Genomic DNA, 21,097 nt, shown 5'->3' with positions numbered 1-21,097 from the left:
ACTGTCAACACACTCAACAAGGCTGTAATTTTTAAAAAAGAAATGAGCATGACGTGAACAGCAACACAGCAACAGAAAAAGATCCTAAATACAAAAACTCGAAATCCCACTTCAGCTCTTGCATGCTCGTCTCTTTAAAGAAAGACCCTTCGTCAACCAAAGAGGTCTGTGTTGGAACTCCCTTAAAATGAAGAAGAATTACATGCCATGAATTTTAGTTACTAAATCAAGAACTTTTAAAAGGTCGCAAGGCTCATCTCTAGCTCTTTAATGACAGAATTTTTTTTATTACTTTATCAAAGGAAGGGCAGGTTTCCCCCAAGATTACATATAAGGACGACAGTCCCTTGTATCTCCCAGCTTTTTGCTATCACCAGCATCTTTATGGAGAAGGCAATGGCACCCCACTCCAGTACTCTTGCCTGGAAAATCCCATGGATGGAGGAGCCTGGTAGGCTGCAGTCCATGGGGTCGCTGAGGGTCGGACACGACTGAGCGACTTCACTTTCACTTTTCACTTTCATGCATTGGAGAAGGAAATGGCAACCCACTCCAGTGTTCTTGCCTGGAGAATCCCAGGGACGGGGGAGCCTGGTGGGCTGCCGTCTCTGGGGTCGCACAGAGTTGGACACGACTGAAGCGACTTAGCAGCAGCAGCATCTTTATAAATGCACCATGCTATGCTTCCCTGGAGCTTTAAGAAAGGATCGCTGAAGAATCCCCCATCCAAGAGACAGGCACCGCCTGCCCAGACAACACGATGGAACCAAATAAAATCCTCTGAGCTGAAGCATCTCCCTGAAGTGCCCCACAGGAGACCAGGCTCGGAAGCTTGGTTCTGCCTCCCTCTTCAAAGAGCCAAATTAATCCCAAGAGTGCTCATCCCAATTGCAGAACCTTTACCGACATGACTGACCCAGCACTCTCACTTAAAAATTAATGACAAGTGTGTTTTGAAATGCTCTTTCTATACTGATGACCTACTTTTCTTATCAACAGCTGGGGGAAAAGCACATTGTGTATGACTGTTCAAACTTGCTAAGTCTGTTCCAACTACTGAGATGGAGTTTCTCTTGGAATAAAATTTTAATGATTCTTTAGCTATATACTTAGAGCAGGAAATGAAATTATCAGACTCCCAGATCTTTCTGTGGGTTTTTAAAGGCATTTTTATGAAGACCCTCATAAGGCTGCTGCTGTTGCTAAGTCACTTCAGTCGTGTCCGACTCTGTGCGACCCCATAGACGGCAGCCCACCAGGCTCCCCCGTCCCTGGGATTCTCCAGGCAAGAACACTGGAGTGGGTTGCCATTTCCTTCTCCAATGCATGAAAGTGAACAGTGAAAGTGAAGTCGCTCAGTCATGCCCAACTCTTCGAGACCCCATGGACTGCAGCCTACCAGGCTCCTCCATCCATGGGATTTTCCAGGCAAGAGTACTAGAGTGGGGTGCCATTGCCTTCTCCCTCATAAAGCTAGCCATAGGAAAAAGTAGCAATGTCAAAAAAAAAAACCCCACTAATCTCCTTCAACTGAAGAACTGCCGTCTTCCCTTTTTAATACCATATACCCTAGGCAAACAGTGATCAAATAAACACACTCCTGACCCTGTTTCAAGGGAGGTAGAGTAGGAATAACTCTGGCCTGATGCAAGATAAACTTAACCTGACACAGTCACCTAACCACTAAATCAATTCAGTCCTATGGTTGGTTGTTTCTTCATCTAAAAGTGGGAGAACTAAAATAAATTATTTCTAGGGTGCTATTACTAATACAATTATTATTAAATGTATTAATCTAAAGCCTACAAGTCTATACAGAACGTTTCTTTCACTGGGATGCAATCTACATCCCCCCATAAAACACACACAATTCAAGGAGAATGGAGTTACCAGCACCCATACGGTTATACTCATAACACACATGCTCGACTGTGAATGCTGAAGAGGTCTTTAATCCCAGTCATTCATCATGCATTTATTCACCAACTATTTACTGAGCTCTGACCATATGTCTGGCATGATGCTAAGAAGAGGAGCCAGGCTCTCATGGAGCTGACAGTCTCCAAGAGGAGACACTGCAATAGAATATTCACACCAAAGTCACTGTGCTGCTGGGACGCAAAGTACATGGGGCAGGGAGTCAATTCAGGGTGAACCACCTTTTTAGGAGGAGTTCCCAAGAGCCTTCTCTTTATAAGCAGGGTATCTGAAAACAGCAAAAACTAGGGGAAAATATTTAAATTACTTATTGTGACTTTTCAGATTAGTAACAATCTGTGGCTAACAAACTAAGGTAGTTTGCCCACAGAGGTGCCCCAGAGCTTGAAGGTAAACATACAGAACAAGCTATTTGAAAACAAAACTAACATTGTTTAAAATAAAAAAATCTCCCTGTTTCCAGAATTTTCAGCCATTTTATAGAGACAGGAAAGTGCACAGGTGTACACAGCTCAAAGATAATGCAGGTTCAGTTTCAAAGCACTGCAACAAAGCACATCTCAAAGTAAAGTGAGTCACAAGAATTTTAGGGTTTCCCAGTGCACGTAACAGTTCCGTTCACGTTATCCATAGGACAAAGGAGCCTGGCAGGCTACAGTCCACAGGGTCACAGAGTCAGATGCGACTGAAGCGACTTAGCGTGCACACAGTCTACTGAGCGCACAACAGCATAATGTCTGAAAACAACGTATACATCTTTATTTAAAAATACCTAATTGCCTTTTTGAAAAACTAGCTATCATCTGAGCCTTCAGTGAGTGATAACCCTTTTTGGTTGATGGCTGACAGGTCAGGGTGGTAGTTTCGAAAGGCTGGGTGGCTGTGGCAATTTCTTAAGACAACAGCCTGCCACATCAATTGATTCTTCCTTTCACAAAAGATTTCTCTGTAGCACACGAAGCTGTTAGAGAGCATCTTACCAATGATAGAACTTTTTTCAAAATTGGGGTCAATCCTCTCAAACCCGGCTGCTGCCTTATCATCTAAATCTATGTAATATTCTAAATAAAACCTTTGTTGTCATATCAACAATCTTCACATCTTTACCAGGTACAGAATCCACCTCAAGAAACCATTTTCTTTGCTCCCCTGTGAGAAGCCCCTCTTCATCTGTCCAAGTCCGATCATGAGACGGCAGCAATCCAGGCCCATCTTGAGGCTCCAGTTCTAGCTTTCTTGCTATTTCCATCACATCTGCAGTTACTTCCTCCACTGAAGTCATCCATGACGACTGGAATTAACTTCTTCCAAACTCTTGTTAATGTTGGTATTCTGACCTCTTCCCATGAATCATGAATGATCTAAGTGGCATCTAGAATGGTGAGTCCTTTCCGGAAAGTTCCCAATTGACTTTGCCACAATCCATCAGAGTACTCACCATCTATGGCAGCTATAGCCTTACAAAAACGTATGTCTTCAATAGTAAGATCTGAAAGTCGAAACTGCTCCTTGATCTGTGGGCTAAAGAGCTGAAGCTGTGTTGGCAGGCAGGAAAACAACATTCACCTCATTCTACCTCTCCACCAGAGCTCTGGAGTGACCAAGTATGTCAGCAACAAGCAGTAATATTTTGAAAGGAATGTTTTTCTGCACAGTTGGTCTCAACAGTAGGCTTAAAATGTTCAGGAAACCACGTTGTAAACAGCTGTGCTGTCATCCAGGCTTTGTTGTTCCATTTATAGAGCACAGGCGGAGTAGATTTAGAGTGATTCTTCACAGCCCTAGGATATTCAGGATGGTAAACGAGCGCTGCCTTCACCTTAGGTCACGAGCTGCGTTAGCCACTGAGAGTCAGCCTGCCCTCTGAAGCTCTGACGCTAGGCGCTGACCCCTCCTCTCTTGCTACGACAGTCCTAGGTGGCATCCTCTTCCATTAGAAGAGTGCTTCATCCGTGCTGAGAATCTGTTGTCCAGTGTAGTCACCTTCGTTAACAACCTGCGCTCGATCTTCGGGATAACTTGCTCCAGCTCTACATCAGCACTTGCTGCCTCACCCTGCACTCTGATGTTACAGTGACACTTTCTTTCCTTAAAGTTCATGAAGAAACCTCTGCTAGCTTCAAATTTTTCTTCTGCAGTTTCTTCACTTCAAGCCTTCACAGAACTGAAGAGAGTTAGGGCCTTGCTCGAGATTAGGCTCTGGCTTAAGGGAATGCTGTGGCTGGTTTGGTATTCTCTCCAGACCACCAAAACTGTCTCCATATCAGCAGTAAGACTGCTTTACTTTCTTATCATTCCAGGTTCACGAGCAAGCTTCAAGAACTTTTCCTTTGCATTCACAACTGGACGAACCGGCCCAAGAAGTCTGTTAGCCTCCCTCACTGAGCTTAATTATTTCTAACTTTTGATTTAAAGTGAGAGACCTAACACTCTTCCTCTCACGTGGACACTTAGAAGCCACTGCAAGGTTATTAACGGGCCTAATTTCAACACTGCTGTGTCTCAGGGAATAGGGCGGCGCACGGAGAGAGGGACGAGGGAGCAGCCAGGTAGTGGCGCAGTCAGAAAACCCCTTGACTAAGTTCACCACTTACATGGGCGTGATTCGTGATGCTCCACAACAACTGCAGCAGGACCATCAAAGACCACTGATCACAGAGCGTCATACCAAGTATAACAGTGAAGAAGTCTGAAATTCTGCAAGAATCACCAAACTGCAAACACATACGTGAAGTGCTCAAACGCTGTTGGAAAAACGGTGCTGACAGACTTCCTGGATGCGAGGCTTCCACAAACCTTCCACTTTGTGAAAAAACTGTATCTGTGAAGTGCGATAAGGAAATGACAACCCACTCTATATCCTTGCCTGGAAAATCCCATGGTCAGAGGAGCCTGGTGGGTGATGGCCCATGCGGTCGCAGAGCATCGGACCCAACTGAGCAACTGAGCGTGAGCATGCCGGTACCTCGTGAAGTCTTACTGCACCTTTGGACAGGTCATTTTGTCTAATCCTTTTTGGTAAAATTACAAACTACTTCCTCATCAGCATACCTCTCTTCCAAAGGGGGGAAACACAAAAAAATCAGAATATCAGTGTCTACAACCAAGAAACTGTAAAATGTAACATCACTAGGGAAAATGTAATTACTATCAAAAAAATACTTTACCACCACTCAAAACCTTTAGAAGGTCTCAGTTCTTTAAGTGGGAAATGTCACACATCTTCTTTTACTAATAAAATGAAAATACCTCCGGGGAAGTGGAGACAAATAAAGCTCACTTTCAGAAGCAAAATGAGCTTTCATTTGGGCTAAGTATTTTGGGAGTGAATTCTATTACTAGAAGCTTTTACCAGACTTAGCTGGTAAAACTGTAACCTCATCCATTCCAAATCCAATTTCCCTCCAAACTGGATAAAGATTTGAAAAGAAAATCATAGTCCTTAATCCTTTATGTTAAATTAATTGGACTACATAATAGTAACTAAAAGAGAATTTTCAAATGCCTCAAATGAAACCAGGAAGAATCCTTTAGGCATTGTGAGTAGAAGGCCAGCAGGAAGGTCAGAGGTGCCCCACCCCCTAACACTACTTGTCTAAAAACTACATTTATAACAAGCTTACATGTATAGTTTGCAGGAACCTCTAAAAATGGCCAAAAATAACACACACAAAAATGCAGCTACAAAATGATTCTTTTTTTGTGATCGCATGTTATAACGGGATATAAACCAAAGCCTATGGATTTTCAAATTTTAATACTGCACAAATGAACTCCTAAATGATTCAACAGCTGGAAGGGTGCCCAATTCACCCTACATTAATGTACTTGGTTCTTGTCAATTTTTCAAGTGAAATGAACCCAAACATATTAAATTCTTGGAGATCTAGGAGCCACTGAAATGAGCTGAGACCTGCCCTGTGACTCCCTGGGGCTGGCTTGGGAGCCCTGCAGCGTCCACTCTGGGCACTTTACAGCAAGTATATTAAAGGACAGGAAACTGGACAGAAGGAGAAAGACAATAAAGGGAAACTCCATTTCTTCAAGGGCTACCTTAACTACAAATCCTCACCTTGGTACAGATCAGGTTTCTTCCCACACCTGTTTTGACAGAAACTCTCCAGCCGAAGGCACACTTCCACTAGGACGTTTCTTCAGATTTTTTCTGAAGTCACAGTTGCAAGAATAAAGGAGTGGGGTGCCATTTCCTACTCCAGAAGAGCTTCCCAACCCAGGGATCAAACCTGCAGCTCTTGTGTCTCCTGCATTGGCAGGCAGCTTCTTTACCACTAGTGCCACCTGGGAAGCCCCAGAGTTGCTAACCAAACCACAAATCAAAGCCCTAAGAACTCCATGCTACCAGTACTTTCAATTTACTCAATAAATTCGTTCATCAGAATTCATGCTTTAAATAACTAGAACTCCAAAATCTGCTTCACAGATAAAACATGTTTCAGTACGTAAATGTGTATATATATGCTAACACATTTATTTAAATGAAAATGATGACTAGCTTATCATAATTTAACCAGCAAATGTTTACAATCAGCAGTACTATACCACAGAAAATTCCCTCTATTCCTTTCATCTTCTAGCAAAATAGGAAGACTAACAATTCCTAGCACAAGTATAACATGCAAAACTGAAGTTCAATTATTTGACTAGCATTTACTGAACACCTACTGTATGCCAGGCACATGGCAGCGGACTGGGAAATGAAGGCCCAAAAAACCTGAGACTTCCCTGCCTTTGAGGAACATGGCATATAGTGGTGCCAGTGTTCACTTTCACAAACTGGAAAATAATAATTCCACACTTGTTTTAAACTTTCTACTCGTTTAGCTCAAAATGTAATTGCTATTAGCACAGAAATCAGCACCGTTAGTGACAGCCATAAATTACATTTCCCTCTGCCTTTATAACCCCACAGCTAACCCACACTTCCATTTTACTCAAATGCACCGTATGAACGTGTGCTCTGTTCTCACGACCTCGGACAATCTGGGTCATCTGCCTTGTCCATCGACGTTACTCTTCCCCTGTTACACCTGCCCTGAGTCAGCACACTGCCATTTCGTGAACCCCAGGGCAGGGCCTCAACCCAGTGTCCCAGAGACACTGACTCTCCACCGCCCTGTCCTTTCAACCCCCACAGGGCTCAGGCCCCACACCGAGAATTCAGCATCAAGAACTGTATACTTGGGGGCTAGAGGAAGCTTGTATTTTTATGACTATTACACATTTTAAAAGTAAATCAAAACATTAAGCCTGCCATTAACACTTTGTGAAGAAGTCTTTTCTACCTGCACCAGAAAAATCAAGTCCCTAATCCTTATTATAGTTTCATAAAATGTTGAAGATGTTTTCCAAACCCTTTAAAGAGGTAATAACAAAAAGGTAAGATCAATTATTTCCCTTTGTTTGAGGAAAGAAGGGGCTTTGTGATGAGTTTATAAAGGATTAGAAATACAGGTGGAGACTAGCACACAGCTCTGGCCAGCACAAGTCACCCCAACTTACAGCCATTACCCTGACCTGATCTACCACTACTCCAAGATTCCAGAAACCAAGTCACTGCTAAAACTTAAAACCCTTTCAAGCCGCGGGTCCCAAATGAAAAGAGAAAAAAAAAAAAAAAAAGGATCATGAGAGTTTTGAATGAGGAAGTTTTCTTTTTCTTGAGTTTAAATGCATTTTATTTTTAGACTACGTACACGACATGTTTGCTTAAAAACAATGCCTTTGCGCCAAATAAATCACCGTTCAGAACAAATGAAGAGCTTGAGATGACATCAGTCCCATTTGTCTAAGCCCTGGTGCTGTGTGGATGAAAAGCAGCAGCCAGCCAGTTATGACGACAGGTGACGGACCCACAGTGACTGTCAACTGTATCAACATATTCCATCTCTAAACCATCCCTAAAGAAAATCATATACGGGGTCACACCACGCTCACGGCAGTCCAGCAGAGCAACCTGCCATATTCATGTTTTCATCAATAAAGAACTGACAGTTTTTAAATTAGCAAGGATGTGCTTGATGTGTTCTGCAGCCCCTAAGATAAAGGGTTTTACTCTTTCTGGTCTCTGTTCTTCAAGTTTCCCTCTGATTGACTTTATATCACCTTTGATGTACTTTTTGTAGGCTTCTTTTGTGAAGCTGGTTTTCTGCAAGTGATGGTTCAAGACAATATCAACACCAGTGATTACTCTGCTTTCAGCACCTTTGCCCTTGGGGACTTCAGCAGAGGCACAGCCACCAAGGAGCGAGTCACCAGTGTTACCCTCTGTCCTACTGACCATATTCCCCTCCACCTCCAGACACAGCCCGTCCACAACCTCCCAGGTCTTGTGGATGTGGGAGAGTATGTCATCATCTGCTCTCCAGAAGCAACCTTTCTAAAGCAGACAAGGCTTCTTCCCAATTCCAGGAACCAGGGCTGCCTCCTACATGGGCTCTGCCTGAGCCCGCTCAAATTCCCTCAACCTTTCCCTTTAAACTCTGTTACACTGACTACAGGCCAACATTTCACAGAGATGATGTTTATCAGTAAGGAATCTCCTTTGTAAAAATAATAATACTGTATCTCTAAGAGGGGCAAGAGACATGAGCAAAATAAGCTGAGACAATTAAGGCCACAGTTGTTCTAGCACTGAGTAACAGCAGTCTCATAGGAACTGTGGCCCTCCAGAAGCACATTAGTTAGTAGAAACACATTTGAACCACCTGCTTTGCAACTTCTATTTAAAGGACATCAGCTGAACAGGGGAGTGGAAGCTTCAAGTCAAGAGAGAAGGAAGCTGAACTTGGAGGCCTGCTGTGGCCTGAGGCTGCGGGATGTCCCTGCACAGACAGGCATGGGCTGGGCACCGGGGAGAGCTGGGTTCCTTCCTTACTCGACTCCCAGCTCCCAAGACCCGGAATTCAGCTATCATCACTAACACTTTAAAAAGTTGTGCTGAGACTTAAACAGATTTCTTCAGTCTAGGCTGGGAACTTACCCACCACTATAACACTGAATCTATACCAAAAACATGCCTTCTCGGTTCCAAATAACTGAGTTAGACTTGGGAATGCAACCCAATCCTGGGTTGGGGACTGAATGGACACACTGCCTCCAGAACAGAAGTTGTAGCTGAACCCTTCAGGGTCAGGGAACCACGTGACTCACAACTATCCTTTGCAGGTAAGACATATCACTTGTTCCACTTGACATTGTAATTCAGCCCAGGGCATGCAAGACAGCTCTATACTACATAAAACAAAGGACATCTCAGAGTTAAAATAAACAAACAAACACACTTCCAGTTTCCCTTTTCCTCTGTAACACGGTAAAGCAACAGCGGTTCACATAAAAGACAGGGAGCCTAAGGGGACAGTTACTTTATTTCTAAACCAGACAACACGCAGCTTATTAAGTGTCACCCCAAAGAGCGATGGCCAACACTTGTTGGCTCTGGCCTCTCGCCTGCTTGCCAAGAAAAACTAGGATGACAATGTTAAACTAAAGACACTACTAACCGCAAAATTAATTTACCATCTAGCTTGTAAAGTGACTAGTCTCCTAATAAATCCTTCGGCTTAACGGAGATGATAGCGCAAGTTTACATGTGTTTCTCAGTCACCGCTCAGGCAGCGCTTGAGTTCTTATATTAATAAATCGGCCTCAATTCTTTAAGTTCCTAAGAATGAAAGGAATTAGAGTCTTTAACTAGAAAAGAATGCTTGACCATCATGAAAAGGAATTTAAGTATCTTTCATGGGAAGCAAGCAAATAATGGTGAGTAAACATTCATCCTACAGAGGGGGAGCCTGTGAATTTTGTCAAGAACCCTGATAATGTCAAGAGTGGAAAATACACCCCCAAAGGCTTCACTCTCCCAACACTTTCTTTCCAACGTGTGTTTATGGCCATTTACAAAAGTGAAAAAACTATGGCTTCGTTCACACAGGATGAAGACCTCAGCAGCTGTCAGAACACAAGGACATACTTTGAGTTCACAATGAGGCAAAAAAGGCTCCTACACTGAATGGCCACCTGCCCAGGCTCCCAGGCCATCCTGGCTCCCCAGAGACATAATGACCACTCTGGGGAGCAGTGATCAACTTCTGCCAACCCTGTGGGGTTTTCATTACACCTGTCTATAGTCCCAGTACCCGTCGGATCTTGTTCCTGTCAAAATGAGCCTTTTCATGTATGGATGGCCTAATGGGGCTGACCTTTGCAATATTAATTGGTCTTTGAAACACCCAAGATAAATCCTTACCATAACTACATACTATAACGGTCAGATTACAAGATTGAGGACACAAAAAGGGGTCAATAAAATACTGTCAAGGAGCTTTACATGAAAACTGGGACGTCTACCAAAGGCTTATCTGAGAGATTCCATGTATTTTCAAGTTTCCCCAAACTACATCTAAAAAGAAACCCTGAAAATCTGGACCAAGCTTCCTAGTTTAATACATGTACAATCTGAAGATGAGAAGCGGAAAAAAGAAATTGGTGCTTACTACCAATCTTTATGATGAACTGAAGCAAACAACAGTGAGTGGGCTCACTGTGTAAATCTGGCAAAAGACCATGGTGGAAGCTTAAGAGGGAATCGCTGCATTGTGTCAAGGACTAAAAATTAAGGAAAGCCCATCAGGGTTCACACTGTAAAAAAAAAATCCACACTATAGTATAAATCAACACCACCAATTACAAAAATGAACTTACACCATCCATGAAGGGAGGTGGAGGCAGAAGGGAGGGACAGTCAAATTCCTGGACTTCCCAAGAATGCCAGGACTTCTCAAGCGCCTGTGACCACAGTCCCCTGGTCGTCAGATGAGGAACAAGGCAGCGAGGTACTTTCCGCTTGAGCTGTGATTCAGAGTCACCAGGGAGCTGGAGCCCAGGCAGCTGGACTGACCAAGCTGAACCTCACGGGCATCAAGTTGAGGACCTCTGGGCCTGAGAAATAATCTCCCAAACCCACTAAAACGATACATTCGTCAAAAGACAGTGACCTACCAGTGCTAAAATTACGATCCATTATTGATAATTTTAATGTAGATAATTGCATGACCAAAGGGGGAAAAATATGTATTGTGAAATTCCCACCTTCAGTCATGCAAAACACAAGCGTTTCTACTCCCACTTAGAGTACACCTTCACCCCAACCTCCGCGTTAATTTGATTTCTCTTGACTATGGCAAACCGAAGGAACGATTTTTGTCATTAATATAAGATTCAAGTGACAGGCCTAATTTAACATCCCATGAGACAACAGAGGCTCTATTCCCACACAGAACGTTACACTTGATCACAACACTGCCACTCACAGCGTACTCCATCCCGTGAGCATCTCACACACTGCAGCACAATCTCCTTCCAAATCCTAAAAAGATCAATTTTTTTGCCAGTAGCTAAACCTTTCTCCTTAAAATACACAGACCTAATACAGCCTAAGGCCTGCATAAGAGAAGCTCGTCTGAATAGACAGATCCAATTCAGACCGATGGCCAAAAACTGTCTCATTTTTAACACTACCTTCCTATCCTAAAATTAAACACTTTTTTCCTCTCCAGAGATTCAAGTTTGATATGAAGTCTAAAATGCAGAGGTAGGAGTGAGAATCCATATACTAATAGCTTAACATCAAAAATAAAATGTGTTAAACTGCCCCTCGTTGATTCTCCCCAATTCCATTCATTAATAGACATTTAAGAGTGAAGACAGAAGGAACACAAATTTATTTGGAGTCTACTCAAAACCTAGCAAGGTTCCGTTAGCATCTCTGTATCACAGAAGAGGAAACTAAGGCTCAGGGAGGTCAGGTAATTGACAAAATCACAGCTATTAAAAACAGGAGTAGAGAGTGAAACCCCCTCAGTCTGGCTCTGAAGGTCTGCATTCTTCGTTGCTTCAACTTCTCTAAAGACAAAACTCTCAGAGCAAGAAACAATGTAAGAACAGATAGCTCATTGAGCCTGATGAGACAAAGAACAAATGTGAAATTTATTCTTATTAGTTTTAAAGCATTTATTTATTTATTTGGCTGCGTCAGGTCTTAGTTGCAGCACACGGGATCTTTGTTGCGTCATGAGGGATCCGCTCCAGACTCTCTAGTTGTGGAGCACAGGCTCAGTAGTCGAGGCACCCCGGCTTAGGTGCCCCTTGGCGTGTGGGATCTTATTAATAGTTTCCCAACCAGGGATCAAACCCATGACCCCTGCACTGCAAGGCAGATTCTTAACCACTGGACCACCAAGGAAGTCCTAGAAATTTACCTCACTCCACTCCAATCACTTCAGTGACCACACGAAAAAGAAAACATAACCTCAAATGGCCAACTGCTTTTTTTCTAATTCTTAGGAAGATACTAAATGGAGTATTTTTAATTAAAGTGTTAATCGGATGCTCTGAGAGAAGCAAGAGCAAGTGAAAAGGAAGGCAGTATGCACCTTTAAAACTCAACCTACACCCACCATCAGGGGTGCACACGAGCAGTTCCAGCACTGACTGACTGACTCAACACCATCAGGGTAGGCCTGCTTGCACTTGGTGGGGCTAAATCATACCAACCAAATGTGTTCCCTGGCCATCTGCCCTGCTGAGAAGGCTGTGAGCCAGTCATCACTGTTTATTAGGGGGAAAGAGCCTGGATGAGAATATTCTGCCCTCAGGAAAATGTTTCAGACACTCAGTTTACATCTGAGCAATTTTTTGGTAAGAGTTGGACTCAGGTGCCAGAAAGGCAGAGGGGAATTACCTCTGTACTTCATGTTATTTTAACATAGGCAACAAAGGTGTAACTAATAACCAGAGAAACAAACCACTGACCTCAGGATCTTGCCAGTTAACTTCAATAAAAATAATCATTCAGCACTAGAGACCGCGCTGTGAGCAAGCGAATCTCGATCTGCCTTCCGTGTCCATTTCTCTCTCACATTCTGCCTTCTATAGGAAGGCGCCTTTCAGACAGTGAGCTCAAGTTCAGATACAGTTCCTTGTAGCAGATGGGAGTGATGAATGTCGGAGGCATGAGGACAGGGACAGCGTCTGCCTGCGAGGACTAAGGCAGGTTTCACGGAGGATCCCAAAGGACAAGAGGGAAATGCAAATCAAAACCACAATGAGATACCACTTCACACCCACTAGGACGCCTAGTATCAAACAGTCAGAGGATAACAAGTGTTGGCAAAGATGCAGAGAAACCAAAACCTTTATACGCTGCGGGTGGGATTGTAAAATGGTGCAACTGCTTTGGAAAAATCTGGCAGTTCTTCTAACAGTTAAACACAGAGTAACCAATATGACCCAGTAATTCCCAAGAGAAAGGAAAACATATGTCCATACAGAAACTTGTACACAAATGTTCACAGAGCATTATTCATAATAGTCAAAAAGGAGAAACACCCAAATGTCCATCAACTGATGAATGGATAAACAATGGAACAGAGTATTTTTCAACTATTAGAAAAAGAATGAAGTACTTACACATTCTGCAGCAGAGATAAATCTTCCATACACTATGCTTAATAAAAGACACAAAAGACCACATATAATAGATTCTATTTATAGAAAATGTCCAAAACAAGGGAAATCCATAGAGACAAAAAGTAGATATGTAGTTGTCTGGAGCAGCGGGGGAGAAGAATTGAGGGACAGGGGTAAGACTGACTGTTAATGGGTACAGGGTTTCTTTTGGGTCGATGAAAATATTCTAAAATTGTTATGATGACTGTACAACTCTGTGGATATACTAAACATCATTGGATTCTACACTTTAAATGGGTGAATTATATGATATGTGGATTATAGCTCCATAAAGTAGTTATAAAACAAAAAGGATTGCATTTTGTGCCACTGAAATACAAAATAAACTCTCAAAAGGAGCACAGAATCTTGTTCACTCATTTTAAAGGATCTGAACTAGGGCAATGAAAACCCAGAGAGATTCTATTACTTAACATTCTGGGTACTAGGTCATACTAAAATATTCATGAGTATTTCCACGTTTTAATAGAGAAAAGGCATCTTATGTTTAAAAAGATATACACGTGTCAGAAAAGAGTTCTTATAACTCAGGAACAGGATGCATCCAAAGGAAAACAAACCTGGATTTGTACCCTGCATCTGAAAATACCACGCAAAATTTATTATTGTTCCACTTCTGAAAAAGAAATCAAAGGTAAAACAACTTGGTTCCAAAATATAATATTTCTAAAATACTGTTTGCAACAAAACACAGTATTAAGAAATAATCTGCCATCTTACAGAAATGAATTTCCACACCCCCAGTGACATAACATAAGAACTGATCGCTTCTCCTTTTGTACATTCCATTTCGTAGGTATCTGAGTGACTCTCTTCATGGGTGGAGTGAATCTCAACAGCGACAGCTGTGGTAAGCATAAAACTTCAATCAAAAAATCCAAGTATTTAAAAAGGGCTATATGTCAGGAGTGAATGGAGTCAAGAAGTACAAACTTCTAGTAACAACATGCATAAGTCATGGGATTTTACAGACAACAGTAACTACAGTCAATAACCTAGCACATATTTAAAAGTTGTCAAGAGACTAAATCTCAAAAGTTCTCATCACAAAGAAAACAGAAATGTAACTTTGTATGGTGACGAATGGTAACTAGGTTTATTACGGTGATCATTTCAGTGTATACAAATGTCAAATCATTATGCTGTACACATGAAACTAACAATGTTACATGTCAATTACATCTTAATTAAAAAAAAAAAAATGAAGCAGCATACACATCAAAAGTCTTGTCTGTCAACCCTGAATCTGATCCCAAACTATATATAAAGTAATAGACATAACTTTTGATTAGCACAATCTGCATGCAAAGAAACAAACGGTCATGAAAAATGTAATACTTTGTGCAGTGATCTCTCGTTAGTATGTGTCCGTCAGAATCCATCAGGCTTTAATGCACCTTCCACAAATAACTGAAAACAAACACAGACAGGGCACATTCCTGATTGGTCAAAAAGGTGTGTACCCAACCTTTATACTAATCTTTGTTCAATCCCCAGCACACACGACAAACATCTACCACAGAACGTGGCACCTGGAGGCCTAATATACAACACAATTCCCAGTTTTATTTCACTTTCTCCCCCTATTTATTTATGCAAACTCTCAGATTCAAGAGTTACTATTAGGCTTCATATCCAAACATGGTGCTGTGACTCTGAAATGTACCTCCAAGGCAAAAGAAAAAAAAAAAGTTTCCTTTAAATTAATTTTCTGAAATACATAGAATCAAGTCCAAAATAGAGTCTTCCCATGTCTTCAGTTTTACAGGCAGTGCAGAAAGTGCAGTCCTATAAACAGATATCTATTTGCCTTCACAATTGAACAGCAGACGGTACAAAGCAACTGCTTATACTTAATCATGTTTCTGTCTATTCTAGCAGGCTGGTGTCAGGAGAGAGTTCTGCCAGATAAGGACAATGAAATGTATTATTATAGAGTGACTACCAGCCCTACAAGTGTTGTCTGAGGATGGAACCCGGGGCAGGAAGGCTGAAGTGAGAGGGCCTACTATTTTGTTGTAACCATTTCCAAAAGTAAATACATTCGTTCCCCAAACGCGCACTATATTCAATTCTGCTTAAATGCCGTATAGGAAAGAAAGGCCTCTGTATCTTGCTCCCCTGGGGAAGATGAGCGACTTGCAATTTGCTTTGCTTCGTACCCTGAATCCCACGTTTGCAACATGTAGAGCAAGGACTTCAGACACCACAAAACAAGGACAGCCTACATTAAAGCCAAATATAGGATGTGATTCTAAACCGCGATGCAGTAAAGGCTACGTTTCCTTTTCCAGCCATCAAAACCCTTTGAACACTCCCAAAAAAGGACGGGAGGACCAGCGCCTCTCCTGCAAGAGGAAGCCCCTTTCTTCTCGGCTCTCCCCGCAGCCGGCCACTTGCCCCCAACACATTCATATCATTCGAGACGGAGGGCAGCGTGTGCGCGCCCGTGTGGACAGGCGGGAGGGCTCGGTTCCCGTATTTCCAGCCTCTACATTTGAGCTCATCCTCAGTCATTTAGGCGCAGCGGAGCCCCACCTGCACCGCGCTCCGTCTTAACTGCGTCCCTCGCCAGCTGCTCCGCTCTCATCCGAGCCTAGCTCTGAATCACCCAGCGCACGCGGACGCTCCAGGCTCCCGACCCTGCCGCCTTCCTGCCCCATTCTTCCTCTCCCAACCTGCCCCCTCGCCCCTCCCCCGCCAGTCCCAGATCTCGGCTCCCACCGCCCGGCTCAGCCTCCTCTCAAACAGCCCCCACCCACATCAGTCCAGCCCCAGCCCTGCCCCGCCCTTCCCGACCCCTTACCCAGAGCTCTTCAGGGTCCAGAGCCGGCCTCTCACCCCAAAGCAGGCACCCCGAGGCCAGACCGCCGCCCTCACCTCTCCCAAGCAGAACCCAGCTCCCCCAGACCCCACTCGAGCCCGGCCCCTGGCACCCCCCCAACTCGCTCCCCAGGGCGGCTCAAGCCCCGCCTCCAGGCCTGGCGCCCCCGGGCTCAGCGCCTTGGCCTCTCGCAGCCCCACCCCACCCAAGACCCCACCCAACCCGGCGGAGCCCTGACCCCTACAATCCTTCCCGGGGTAGCCCCATTCCCACGCGGCTTCTCACCCGTCCAGGAGGGTTCCGGACCCCTAAAAGTCTCCCCTGAGCAGCCTCCTCCCCACAGGCGACCTGGGTTCACTCTCCTCAGGCCGAGCGGTTCGGTCCTCAACTCCCCGCCCCGCCGGACCCCAAGTCTCCCGAAGCAGCCCCGACCCCTGCCTCTTGCACACCGGCCAGGGCGGGCCCCCGACCCAGGGACCCGCGCTGCGCGCGCCCACCCAGCCCTGTCCGCTCCACCGGGCCCTGCCCTACGGCCCGCCGGCTCCTGTCAGCCGGCGCCCGCACATGCTGAGAGGACAGATCCGTCCACCCGCCCCGCTTGCTCCCAAGCGGCCCTGCCGGGCGCGCGCAGCTCACCAGGGCCGAGGTGCCTGAGGCGCCGCTGCCGAAGTCCCCACTGCAAAGCCCGGCAAAGCCTCCAACCGCTACCGCCTCCCGCCTGGCACTGAGCGCAGCGCGGGGGAGGGGCGCGGACAGCCGCCACCGCCCCCGCCGCCGCACGCAGGCCCCGCCCCCGCGCCGTGCCGCGCCCAACCAGGGCCGCTGCGCTGCGGCACGCCACGCCTACTTCCGGGAGGGGTAGCCCGCTTCCCACCCCGCGTTCCACGCCTCACTCTCCCTAGCGCCTCCTCTGGTCGCGCCGAGGGATGCAGGTGGGCCTTGGAAGAAGGCGGTGCCCAAGCGCAAGCACCGCCCACTAGCCCTCGGAGTGACCGGAGAGCCACGCCCACCGCTCCCTCAGAACAGGGAGCGGCGACCTTAGAGCCCGCCCACTGACCTGCTTGGTTCGGCCGAGCCACATTCCCTGGCTCCTCAAAAATTCCCCCAGAGTCCCTTAAAACTGGAACATCAGCTCCTCTAAGCTCCGCCCACTGCCCCATCCGAACCCTTCGCCGGCTTCTTGGGTCCTTAAGCCTAGCTCCCCTCCCATTCCTTCAGAACTGTCCCTTCTGCGTCACAAACCCAGTCCCAACTTCTAGAAGCTCCGCCCACGGGCGAACTACCCTTATTTGTGGCATCGCAATTCCCGCCCGGGAGTTGGTGATGGACAGGGAGGCCTGGCGTGCTGCGGCCCATGGGGTCGCAAAGAGTCGGACACGACTGAATTCCCGCCCAGGGCCCATCTAACTGTTTTAAATATCAAGCTCCGCCCAGAACCCTCGAATCCCCGCCTCTGGCTCCCGAAGCTCCGCCTCTGCAGCCAGCACACCCTCCCACCGCTCTGGGAACTCCTGAGGCTGATCTTCATTCCACTACACCTTGTCACTTTGCTAGCACAAGGTGGCGGCCCCTGGACTCCCACACTCGCGTATCCCCCACCACTACACAGGAGGGCCTATCTTGACCCAATTTCGCAGGTGGGGAAATGAAGGATTACAGGGTCTCTCCCTTTCTTTTCCTGGCCGAAGTCCCTCACTTAATAACTGGGCGACCCAGGCCTAAAAAAGTCAGAGCGCGGGGCTTCGGGTCCATCTCTGCTGCCGTCAGACTGTGTGTCCTGGGGCAGTTGCCTTCATCTCTCTCGACCTGAATTTCCTGATCTATAGCGTGAAGCTGTCCTCTTGATAGCCAGAGTCCCTTTCTCAAATACCAAGCTCTGAAATGTCAAGATTTGGGGAAGCTAATCTTCAGGCCTGGTAAACTGAACTGACAAAGCAGATCTTCTGATGGGGTAGGCTATTTACTTCCCAAAGCAAAACACCTTTGCAGTTAACAGTGAGGAATTTTTCATTTTCAGCATCAGCCAGAGAAGTGTGTGTTATGTAAAGCAGGGTCCACCTGAACCAAAACAGCTATCAAAGCAAATTATGTTTCCTCTCTAAGCCTCAGGGTTTTGGGGGGTGAGCAGGCTGCACTGTACAGTATATGGAATCTTAGTTCCCCAGGGATCAAACCAGCACCCCCTACATTGGACCCACAGCCCTAACCACTGGCCCACCTAAGCCTCAGTAAAATAGAGACAGATAATAGACGCACCTTAGGAAGGATTCCATGAGGTCCCAGTTAGTAATACACTTATCAAGCAGCCTGACTTGGCATAAGCCCTCAGTTAGTCATTACGCTAAACATTAAAACGCCTCTCTGGCAACATGACAGAATAGAAAAAACATGGACTTTAGATTCTGACAGACTTGGCTCTAAATCCAGGCTCTACTTCTTACCAGTTGTGTGACCTCGGGCAAGTCACTTCCCCTCTCTGCACCCAGCCCTCCGCCTTTATATAGTGGGATTCATCCAAGTGCTTACTTCAGGGAATGGTTTTGAAGATTCAGGAGTTTAGAGTCAATGAATTAAGGCATGGCAAAGCATCCAGCATAGTGCCTGGCATTCAGAAGGTATTTAAAATGTGTTGATTCCCATCTCCCAGTTCTATAAATGATAAAATTAAAGCAAAATTTCCCAGAACATCAATTCCCCACAGATGACACCACCATACCACAACCATGAAATATACTGAGAAGGATCCCAAGGCATCTGTCTTCCAGTTTTATCCTTAGGGTGAGGAAGATGATTCTTGGACAGAAAGGATCCAAAGCCAGAAGCAATGCCACATCCCCAGCTCACCCCACACCTGACCCAAATGTGCTCAGTGGAGAGCTGCTACTTCCAGAAGCAGCTGGAAAATTGCATAACTCTTTGAGGAAAAAAAAAAAATCATCCCATTGTTCTTGAATCCATAGCAACCTCTTCAAGGGTTCGAAAGGAAACCTTGGGTCTGTCCAAGTTGGCCCCAAATGGAGAGATTTAGGTGCAGGTAAGATGCGTGATTTGTAAGTCTTCTGCTCTCAAAAGCTGCTGATTTCTGAAATAGCCTTAAAAGATAGACGCTAAATGACGGTGAATTTAGTGATCAGGAAAAAGAAGAATGGTCCCATATCCTACATGATACACATGCCAGCTCATGTATGAAGAAGAAAGAACTGTGAGACCTGCATTTGGAAGCGCCTAAGAAAATCTTTTTTTCTAGTTTCTCTTAGTAGCAAATGGGGACCTTAGTCTTAGGTTGCCAGGGCAACATGGAAGCTGAGCTGGATTAGCCCCATGGAAGCATTAACAAATGATAAAACAATTAAATGAAAGACTGGAAGTAATCTCAGATTACTGGAATAATAGTAGGCAAGACCCCTGCTTGAGTGACAGAAGGGGACAAAACTTGGGGAATATAAAAATTCACCCTCCATTGATCAATTTTGATTCTCACTGCTTGGAGTGCTGCTTTCTGCAAAATAGAACTAGAAATCATTGATTGGCAATGGGTAGGATGTCTTTTTCAAAAATTTATTTTACTGAAGTATAGCTGATTTATAATGTGTTAATTTCTACTGTATAGTGATTCAGTTATACATGCATATACATTCTTTTTCATATTCTTTTCCATTAGGGCTCATCACAGGACATTGAATATAGTTCCCTGTGCTATACAGTAAGATCTTATTGTTTATCCATTCTATATATAATAGTCTGGAATGCCTTTCTTAATTTAAATGTTCGATTTTGTGATAATCGTAGGTACACATGTAAATATAAGAAATAATACAAAGAGATCATGTGCTTTTTACCCCAATGGTGTGTGCTTTGCTAAGTCCCTTCAGTTGTGTCCAATTCTTTGCAACCCATGGACTCTAGCCTGCCAGGGTCCTGAGTCCATGGGATTCTCCAGGCAAGACTACTGGAGTGGGTTACTATTTCCTCCTCCAGAGGATCTTTCTGACCCAGGGATTGAACCAGTGTCTCTTACATCTCCTGCACTGGCAGGTAGGTTCTTTGACCACTAGCACCACCTGGGAAGCTCTCCCCCGGTGGTAACATCTTGCAAAACTGGAGTATAATCTCACACTCTGGATATTTATATCTTGATACAAGACAGAATATTTCCACCACCAGGAAGATCCCTGACATTGCCCTTTTACAGCCACCCCCACTTCCCTCCTGCCCCCATTCCCTCCTAACCTCGGGCAATTTCTATAATCTTTGTGATTTTAAGAATGACAAATGGGACTTCCCTGGTATTCCCCTGATTAAGAATCCACCTGTCAATGCGGGGGACCCAGCTTTGATCCTTGGTCCAGGAAGATCCCATATGCTGAGGGGCAACTAGGCCCAAGTCCCACAGCTACTGAGCCTCTGGGCCCTAGAGCCCATGCTCTGCAACAAGAGAAGTCATTGCAATGGAAAACCTGTGCACCACAATGAAGGGTAGCCCCGCTGGCTACAACCAGAGAACACCCACTCACAGCAATGAAAGACCCCGTGCAGCCAAAAAGTACATGTGTGTGTGTGTGTGAAGTCGCTCAGTCGTGTCCGACTCTTTGCGACCCTGTGGACTGTAGCCTGCCAGGCTGCTCTATCCGTGGGATTCTTCAGGCAAGAATACTGGAGTGGGTTGCCATTTCCTTCTCCAGGGGATCTTCCCAACCCAGGGATCGAACCCAGGTCTCCTGCATTATAGGCAGACGCTTTATCCTCTGAGCTACCAGGGAAGCCCTTAAAAAGTACATAAATGTTTAA

The 21,097-nt window shown here is 45.1% G+C and overlaps 1 protein-coding gene and 1 pseudogene across 4 annotated transcripts in view; both read right to left on the bottom strand.

The window, feature by feature from the left end:
* Positions 1–17,605, bottom strand: part of CORO1C (coronin 1C) — a 76,755-nt gene extending 59,150 nt beyond the window's left edge. Inside the window, exon 1 of one of the 4 annotated variants that reach the window (XM_086348458.1) lies at positions 17,367–17,605. In XM_086348458.1, the coding sequence (XP_086204584.1) occupies positions 17,367–17,469 (103 nt within the window). In that variant the 5' untranslated portion in view covers positions 17,470–17,605. Of the gene's footprint in view, positions 1–14,823; positions 14,892–16,291; positions 16,498–16,945; positions 17,036–17,366 lie in introns of those variants that run through there. The other 3 variants (XM_086348459.1, XM_086348460.1, XM_086348461.1) reach the window with 3 other exon arrangements.
* LOC147355649 (translationally-controlled tumor protein-like) lies at positions 7,606–8,374 on the bottom strand (annotated as a pseudogene).
* Positions 17,606–21,097: the final 3,492 nt, after the last annotated feature.

The sequence above is a fragment of the Bos grunniens genome, chromosome 17 (assembly GCF_055505025.1).
Source record: "Bos grunniens cultivar Pamir isolate PY7600 chromosome 17, Bosgru_T2T1.0, whole genome shotgun sequence".
Classification (NCBI taxonomy): domain Eukaryota; kingdom Metazoa; phylum Chordata; class Mammalia; order Artiodactyla; family Bovidae; genus Bos; species Bos grunniens.
This window is presented reverse-complemented; position numbering and strand designations above follow the sequence as displayed.